Genomic DNA, 10,139 nt, shown 5'->3' on the forward strand with positions numbered 1-10,139 from the left:
TCGGTGATAATCATGATATTGAGAACTGCATATGATTTTATTCTCACCTGAATACTTGATTATCAAATGGTCAATTTACATCATATATGGTTTCATTTGATATCATACTATGGTCATAAACGGTATGTATCATGTGTCATATTTGAGAGAGAGAGTTATGATGATACTATGACATGGAGATTTGTTTACTTATTGTCGAGGATTATATGATTTTATGAGTTATGACATGTTATTTATATTTCAATTATATATTATTGAGGTTACATTCATACTCTCATTCATAACATGGTGCTCTTTCTAATTCATATTATCTAGTACATGAATTACTCTTTGTTTGGCTTCACTGATTCGGGGTAAGGTCTATTCACTGAGCCTTTTGCTCATGACTCCCTTTTTTTCTTTTCTAACCCCCATAGATATTATGGTATGTGATATCGACTTGAGATATCCTAATGAGATATTTTAGAGCAAAGATGAGGTGAGCTATAAATGTGAGGTGGTATAGGAGATAGTTTAACCAAATATTGAGTTGTATCATTGTTTGTTATATTTGTACATTATTGTATCAGACGATGATTTGTATAGTACATGTCAGAGTATAGTGCACTCGTGTATCAGTTGTTTAGTTATATCTTGATAGTTTATTGTGGCCTGTGTGGGTCCTACCAGATTAGGTAGTGGTCTAGTGTATATTATTGCGGACTTGAATATTCATATGTTAACAGATTTATTTGGTTGATAATATGATTCATTTGTTGTTGGATTATATGAGCATGAATATGTTAGCAGGTATTATTTGATGATGTCATGATTATATGTGCACGGGAGTGTATGTGGGTGTGACGGGCCCTGCTTGTCCTGTCGCGTGCGCCGAGCGTGCCGTGTGGGCGCGTGGGCGTGCACGTGCCCGTGCCAGGCGGGGGCATTACATCTAACAACTAGGTGTTTTTAGCACATATTCATTAAATTATAGGGCTTGACTTATAAATAGTGAAAATGTAGATTGTAAACCACAATTTCATTATAAGACAAGATGTTATATGCAAATTTTTCTTTACTTTATCTTGCCTTTATCTTTTAACCATAGCCATTAAATTATTTTTCCCTTTTATAGGTGTAGATTTTAATCTTAGAAACTCTATCAAGCTCTCAAACCCTAATCCACACCTCCTCTCACAAGGCCCTATCCTACATCCAACCTCCACTATTTCATAGTCGTCTACCACCCTCTAACAACCGCCATAACATTTGTATTCTCATTTATGTCCCATTTCAACCTTCCTCCATTGTTTTAGCCATATCTTTTCATCTCGATCGTAGAATCACTTCATTCTAATGCCATTAGATTCATGACTTTCGATGCTACTATATAAATTTTTTATAATTTTCCTACAAATGGATCATTCTAAATCTTCACTTTCAAATATAAATCGTTGATTGACTTATATGAAAATTTTGTATGCCCTACAAAAATTGTTAAGTATGAGAAATAAATTTTCAGAGTCATTGAGTTATATTTGAGAGTTGCTAAATCAAAAAATAATTTATATTAATATTTCTTCTTGAAAGTTGGCAATTTTCTTAAAGGATTTAAAGTTTCTATATAAATTGCCGATCCAATTAACAACTTATATTTGTAGGTCATTAAGTGAGTTAGCAGTTTTTAAATGTAAATAGTCATATATTTATGTTTTAAAATATATTAAACATATAAAATAAATAATTAGAAGAGCTAATTTAGTCAAAAATTTGAAATTATCAAGATATATTCTTTATAAGAAATTAGACAAAAATCTACTTTTTTCTATCTCAAGCCTTAAGGTTCGAGTTCCACTTATCGAGCCGATTGGAGTTGTTCCACCAGAGCCAATAAGGGCTGATCCAGACGAGTCAGAAACTGAACTGAATACCTCTATTCCAGTTCGGATTGTAGCCAGAAGACGCACTCAAAGTCTAGGACGACTGGGTGACCGAGATTTTGATGGAGTGGCACGGACGCACAGTGGACGAGGTGACTTGGATGCCCGAATTCGACTTCATGGACCGCTATCCAGATCTGACACCTTGAGGGCAAAGTGAATGAAAGCGTGGTGGAGTAATATGACTTGGTCATAATAGCTCCACTTGCGATATTGAGTTCTACTGGGATAAGCCTATTTATCTAGTTAGATTTTTGCTTGAAGAAATAAAGCTTTTGGCTAGGGGTCGTTCGAACAGAATGGACTGCGTTCGAACGGGCCATGCCAACACCTGTATGTGTTCACAAAAATAGAGAACATGAGTTGCATGTTCGAACATGACCGTTTGAACGCTTGCACACTGTAATACACGTAAAAAAATAAAAAAATAAAAAAATAAAAAATAAAAAAATAAAAAAATTTGGCGCACGTGCTACGCACGTGCACCCTAACCGCAGCGCACGCGCCAAGCGCGTGCGCTGACCCCTTCTTCTCTTTCCCCCACCTCTCGCAGTTAGTTGCGAGAGGTGGGAGAGAAGATCGCCGGAGTGGAGTAACTCCACTCCGATTCTCTCTCCCCTCTCCTCTATTTAACCCCCCTTCTCCCCTAAGTTTTTTTTTTCTTTTGCGGAATCTCCCCATCTTCATTGTTTCTCTACTCTCCTTTTCTCTTCCGAGCCGCCGAGGTCTTCGTCGCGGGCAACGAGCCACCGGAACGCCGGCAGCCGACCAAAACCCTCCCTCTTCGATCGTCAGATTCAGCATTGTGCGGGAAGGATCTTGAAAATCGGGGGAGAGCCGGGCGATTAGGAGAGTAAGACAAATTCCGTAAATACACCAAAGCGAGTAGAATTCTATAATAGTCTTTAAATTGCATGCTTATGCCATATCTTACCCGTGGTAGTTAAATGATGCTTCTTACATATGAATTTTATATGACATCTCATATTTGCATTTAATTACATGTCGTTCTTTTTGTATTATTTATCACTTAATGCTCAAGTATTGATAGACCCCATGTTTGATCATGATAATCGCTATTGTAATGATTATGTTAAATAAATAATAGAAGTCATGACACCACGTGCACGTATCACTATTAGTCAAGTCTCAGTTAGGCAGTGCCCTTTTACCTACTCAACCCGGGGTTAGGGGTAGAGTGTATGTTATATGGTATTATATTAGCGGCCTACACCTGAGGTCGGTAGCAGGTGGAGCATTCAGGTGATTACACTGCCCTAATTGGAGACTAGACTAGTATGATATTAGAAAAGATGATTGAGAGATTGGGATTGTAGTTCTAGCGATACCCGAGGACACAGGGTTAGGGCGTCTATTGAGCTGTGTGCTCTTCTCAGCCGTATGTGATGGTTTCGCTCTATGCGATGATTACTAGAATGGTATTGATGGGCCTACGACTGGGGTCCTTAGTCTGATGGCCACAGACAACCAGTCATATGCAGCGTCGCCAGGCATGTATGGGCGATAATACTGCTAGTTGACTAGTCCTCCTCGATTTTTGTGATGCTGTGTGAGATATGTTATTGTGACTCGACTCCTGTGTGGATTTTTCTATGCAAGATAAGCTATGATCACCAAGTACTTTACCCTGACATGTATGAGCTGCATTTTTACTTATCACGTAATATTTCTTAGATTGTTATTAGATTCTACTTGCTGGGCCCTATGCTCACCGCCATTTTTGGTGGAATTATTTCAGAGATGATTGTAGAGGATGCGGACATTGAGGAGTAGAAGATTTAATTCCCTATTTTTCCTGCATTTGTTATTTCTATTTATTTTAGTAAACTTAGCCCCCTGCGAGGGTATTTATGTTTTAGCAAATTAGAGAAGAACTTGTAACCCTAGAGACTTGTTGAGGCCTGTGACATTATTAATTCAGGACTTTTGTTGGTTTATTATGGTATTGTTTGGTTCGTTTAAAATACTTGGTGAGAATATTTCACTGACCGGTCACGTGGGAATCACGTGGACATACCCACGTGAAGAACACGTGAGTTTTGGAAGTGGGTGTTACACACACGTTCGCAACGACAGAGAACTGCATTTGCACATTCAAACGGGATCGGGCGAGTTCAAACGCACCACGACAAAAATTGTTAGTTTGTTAGGGTTTTAACTTAGTTGTTTGGGTCCCAATGGTGAGCCCTATAGTTAGTTGGCTTTTCTCTTTTCCTTTTTCCTTAAGAAGAAATTACATGACAATTATGCCATGGTTACGATTTTATATAAGTCATTTATTAGGTCAACAATTTTTAAACACATAAAGTCTTATATTTAAGTTCTAAAATAAATTAACTATGTAAAAAGTTATGGACAAATTTAAATAGTCAAAAACTTGATATATTTTAGTAGGTTGCAATTAATACAGCAAGGGGTGTATCAGGTTCAACTCACTGGCAAATTTGTATGATTTGATTGATTCGCTATGTTTCAGTATATTTACTCTGCTTTCTAGGTTGCCCACTCGAAACCAAATATAATTGAGCTCGTGACTTGTCTTTTTTATCTTTATGCCTTTAGGATGAATTTGGAATTGAAGTATTTATGATATTTATGCCCCAGCCTATCGGTTTGATGGGTCAAAAGCCTAGGATAACATTGGGATATTTAGTAGGGGCATAACATATTTCCACCTTTTGTATAAGTATTCAATAAAAAAGAAGATTTATATATTATTAAAATTGCAAATTTATCCGTATAGAATTTTTATCAAACTAGCACTGTTTAAAATTTAATTTACCAAAATAAATTACCGCCCAAACTTATTACCAAAATGGGTCAGATTGAATGTAGCCCTACTAAAAATGCGTATAAGTTTAGCATTTTACTATATTAGGTAAAATGTTGAACTGTTCAGCGTTTTTCTTATAGGTGGAAATGCTAAACAATTAAGTGTTTATCTGTATTAACCAGATTAATAAGTTGGCTAAATGTTAGAGTTAAGCATCATAGATTGATTAACTGTAGTACTTAAAACGCTAAATATTTTGGCATTTTACCTTTGGAAACGAGATGCTGAGTAGATAAGCATTTTTCATCTAAAACGCTGAACCTATCAGCGTTTTACGTGTTTCGTAAAACGTCGAAAAGTTCAGCATTTTATATCTGACACAAAAATATTCTGAAATATCTGATACACCACAACTAATCACAAATTATCAATTCTCATAAAACGTCGAAAAGTTCAGAGTTTTATATGTGGCACAAAGAACTGTTCAACGTTTTCTATATTTTTGCAACTGCCTTCACGCGCCACGCTAGAAATTAAGCTCTCGGGTTTGAGAAATGCTGCTAAAAACGCTAAACTATTCAGCGTTTCATTTGGGTGAAATGCTGAACTGTTCAACGTTTTCTATATTTATCTCCAAAAACACTTATCTGGTCAGCGTTTCATTTAGAAAGGTAAAATGCCAAATATTTTAGCATTTTAAGTACTACAGTTAATCTAGATAGTGTTTTTTTAATGCTTAATTTCAATATTTAGGCAACTCGTTAATCTGGTTAATGTAGATAAACGCTTAACTATTCAATGTTTTCACCTGCAAGAGAAACGCTGAATATTTTATCGTTTTATCTTGAACAGTAAAACTGTAATAACCCAAATTAAAAAAAAAGAATAATAATAATAATAATATTATTATTATTATTTCTGCACTGCATGGCACGACAGCTCGTGCCATGCAGTGGCAGCCAAGGTGGGCGCCACGCGCCCCAAGCGCTGGCCCGGCCAACCTGGCCGAGCCAGCTGGCGCGGTGGGCCCCCACCGCTGCAGCCTCCCTCCCCACCGCCGCAGCCTCCCTCCCCACCGCCTCTCTTCCCCTCTTCTCTCTCTCTCTCTCTCTCTCTCTCTCTCTTTCTCTTTCGAGCTCTCGCTGACCTTTCTCTCTTCCTCTCTCTCTCCCAAACACCCTCTCTCTTTACCCACTGCTGCCGCCACCTCCTCTAGCTCCGGTGAGCCTCCCTCCCTCTCTCTCTCCCTCCCTCTCTCCCTCTCTCTCTCTCTCTCTCTCTCTCTCTCTCTCTCTCTCTCTCTCTCTCTCTCTCTCTCTCTCTCTCTCTCTCTCTCTCTCTCTCTCTCTTTCTCTTTTTCTCCTTGTCGGCTTCCTGCCTCGGAGCCGCCGGAGTATTGAGCCGTCGGGCGAGAGGTCCGGCCGCTGAGTGGCCACCAGCGGCCGCACCCCTCCCCCATGGCCCAACCCTCTTTTTTCTTCTTTTTCTTTCTTCTTCTCCTTCTTCTTCTCTTCCTTCTTCCTCTCCTCCTCCTCCTTCTTTCCTCCTCTCCTCTGTCTGCACTCTACAAGTGGCGCTGTGCATGGTGCTGGGCTGAGCCCAGCACTAAATGCAATTCTATTTTTTGTTTTTTTTTGTTTTCTCTCTCCTCTCTTTCTATATATATATATATATATATATATATATGCACAATTAGGTTAGCTTAGTTAATTTAATGTAGTTAAGTTATACAAATTAAATATAATTATATCATAGCTAGTATATAGTTCTAATTATACCATGTTTAACAAAATGCCTGCAATATAAATTACTATTTTAATCCTAAGGAATTTTAGGGTTATGTACGTATATTTTTACGTAATTAATTGCAGTAACTTAATTCTTATTTTCTTAATTATCAAAGAGAATAATAGACAGATAAAATATACTCTAAATACACAAATAAATAATATAATTATGATTGATAAATAACAAAAATAAATATTTGAAGAGTACATAATTACAATAAGAAACTATTCTTTTGTCTGGTTAATTTTAAATTAATAGAAAGACTAACATATTTGCTATAAATAATTTCAGATCCCGACCCCCCTGTTCAAGATTCCGTGGACTTAGCTATGGAGGCGTGATCGATATCGTAATAGCGTGAACGAGTGGTGGTTTGGTAATTGCAGTGGTGTGAGTAGTCTTATCCCTTATACGCCTTTCTCAAATTAGGTTATATTATATATTTGTGTATATGCATGTTTTGGCCTCCAGCATGATTATATGATTTTATCTAGAGATAATTATAGTCGAGCATATTTTATCATGCATTCGATTACGCTGATTTGGAATAAGAGTACATTGGTGATATATATAGAGATAATCAGAGATGATTCTACTGTTATGATTGTTTACCGAGTTGATCCGTAGCATGAGTATGCATGTAATAGATTAGCATGAGTATGCATGTGTTGACGATCTGCGGTTGGAGACTACATTGCATCATTTTCTCTTGATTCCTATTCCACCTAAATTCTGTTATGCATTGACTTGTTATCGTACTGGATATATGCATATGATTTGTCATTTAGAAGAAAAGCATGAAAATGTGATTGATAGGATAGTTGATAGAAAGCGTGAGGATACCCGAGTGGGCGCGAGGGTTAGGACGCGCTTGGTGGATGATTGATCGCTCGACATGGTCGCGATCCTGTTGGCCTTACGTCTGAGGTCGTTAGTCTGTGTGCGCAGCAGACATTCGGACACATGCCGTTCGCCATGGCATATGTGGCGAGTTATCCTCACGAGGTTTCTATCAACTATGTGTGTGCCCGATCTGGATGTGTGTTGATACCCTAGCAGGTGGCGGGATATGATTATATTTGAGATACTCCTTGCAGATGACAGAGTATGCTCTGAGCCTTCGGGCATGATGTTGAGACCGGGTACCAGGTATTGACTGTGCATAGTGGTCTAGTACGACGATATTATACCGAGATGTCGGTAATGATCGTGATGTTAAGAAATGCATATGATTTCATTTTTATCTGACATACCTGATTATTGAGTGGTCAATATACATCATATATAATTTTATCTGATATCATAGCATTGTCAGGGTCGGCATGCATCGTGTGTCATATTTGAGAGAGAGTTATGATGATCATATGACGTGGTGATCTATTTATTCATTGTCGAGGATTATGTATTTTTATCATTTATAACATGACATGTTATCTATATTTTATTTATGTAGTATTGAGGACACATTCATTTACTCATTCATGACATGATACTCTTTCTGATTCATATTATCCAGTACTTGATTTACTCTCTGCTTAGTATCACTGATTCGGGGTAAGGTCTATTCACTGAGCCTTTAGCTCATGACTCTCTTGTTTTCTACTTTCTAAAAACCCAGGTGATCGAGAAGAACAGAATACTCCCTTAGAGGTCTTGCTGGTGCGTGAGGAGTAGGGTGTGGTTAGTGTTGTATGCTAGTTGAGTTATCTTATCTGATGTAATAGTAGACATCCTCCAAAGTGTATCTATATCCTTGTCTTATACCTTAGCAGGTGACTTTGTACTTGTATAATTATGTATATATCTCTGTTGTGTATATGTAGTTGTGAAGAGCTCTTGATGATGTGTTGTGGCCTGTGTGGAGCCCAAGTAAGGTTATCTGTATGCTGTTGAAAGTTAGACTTGGGTTATTCTTAGTTTAGATATTGTGGAGAAAATTATGATGTTACTACGTGTTTATTTGATTGTCAGTAACAAATCGATTGGTCAGGTGCTATGCACGTGTTGTGTGGGCTCATGCTATGCACGTGTTCAGAGTGTGGGTGTCACAAAAACACTAAACTTGTAAGCGGTTTTAGTAGGACTACAGGTTAATCGACCCCTTTTGGTAATAAGTTTGGGTGGTAATTCATTCTGATAAATTAAATTTTAAACGGTGCTAGTTTGGTAAACTCCACCCTCTAGGAGAGTATTATAGATCAATTACACCTACACTCCGGAGTCATTGCGCATTTTATATAATTTATTATTTTTTCCCATATTGATTATTTAACTATCTAAAATTGATTATTTAACTATCTAAAATTTCGCATCTGCTTATCAAGACAAAAGAATTACCATCTTTTTATATGAAAATCCCTATATTAACTTTTGTTTTCTATTTTTTTCTAAAAGAAGTCCATTGACGATATTCTTATTAAATTATAGAGGACTGATACAGACTGATTAATTAAATATTAACGGAGAAAGTTTCAAAGAAACAACAGTATATGCTCTCATGATTAATTTCAAACCAAAAACGGGTAAATGTTTTTTCAAAAATATCATCTGGAGAGAAGCATTTCCAACTAATATTAATAGAAGATGAGGAATTTCAGCAGATAGAGATAATGTGAATGTCAAGTTGACGGGTATTGAGAAAATAGGGGCCATGTTTGTCCTTGAGAATTGCAACATAGATATCAAAGGGTCACACCCGACGCCTGTCCTTTCCAACTAAACACACGATGTACAGCACCAAAATCACCCATGGTCTGTCCCTCCGTCTCTCACCCCCCCACCACATGCGCTTGTTCCTTTTTCCCATTCTATAAAGTTAACCCATCACCTCTTCTCCAACTCCCCCCACCCACCAATCCTCTCACCATCTCTAATGGCGATCAAGAAGGCCGGCAAGCTATCACAAGCGACGGCATTGAAGCAGATACTCAAGAGGTGCTCAAGCTTAGGAAGGAAGCAGGGTCACATGGGAGAGGAGGAAGGCCTGCTTCAGGACGTACCAAGGGGCCACTTTGCGGTGTACGTCGGGGAGAATAGGAGCCGCTTCATCGTGCCCATCTCCTACCTTAATCACCCGGAATTCCAAACCCTTCTCCGGCGAGCCGAGGAGGAGTTCGGCTTCGATCACGACATGGGTCTCACCATCCCCTGCGAGGAAGTCGTCTTCCGCTCTCTCACTTCTATGCTCAGTTGAGATGGTGTTTCTTTTTTCTTTTTTTGTGGTTTTATCGTCTATTGACTTTTGTAATGATTCTAACACAAAACCCACGAATGAGATCGTTTGTGGGTTGGATTGTAATATCTCTGAGCCGTGAGCAGTTCCGTTGCCCTGCCAGAGTTAATTAGTTTGGAAAGGAAAGATGTTGGAGCTTCTTTCCCTTGCTCTGTATATACTTCTCTCTCTCTCTCTCTATATATATGTATATAGTAGAGCTTATTATTACAATGCAAAATGCTTGACATTGTTTAAAGCTGACAATGGAGAAAAAACAAAGTAACAAAAAAGAAAAAAAATAAGAGGAAAAGGAAAACTGAGTAGTAGTCATCTTGGTCAGTCATATTCGATTAAATCGTTTTCGCTAATCATTATCATAGTTTGCTTCCTGAAATGGTCAGTCAAGAATCTTAGCAATCATGGT

General features: G+C 38.1%; 1 protein-coding gene across 1 annotated transcript; it reads left to right on the forward strand.

Moving 5' to 3' along the window:
• Window positions 1-9,235: 9,235 nt before the first annotated feature.
• LOC140799099 (auxin-responsive protein SAUR50-like) lies at window positions 9,236-9,892 on the forward strand. Its single transcript, XM_073153246.1, has one exon. The coding sequence runs from the start codon at window positions 9,374-9,376 to the stop codon at window positions 9,692-9,694; it is 321 nt and encodes a 106-aa protein (XP_073009347.1). The 5' UTR covers window positions 9,236-9,373; the 3' UTR covers window positions 9,695-9,892.
• Window positions 9,893-10,139: the final 247 nt, after the last annotated feature.

The sequence above is a fragment of the Typha latifolia genome, chromosome 12 (assembly GCF_019914945.1).
Source record: "Typha latifolia isolate L0001 chromosome 12, TyphaL0001v2, whole genome shotgun sequence".
Lineage (NCBI taxonomy): Eukaryota > Viridiplantae > Streptophyta > Magnoliopsida > Poales > Typhaceae > Typha > Typha latifolia.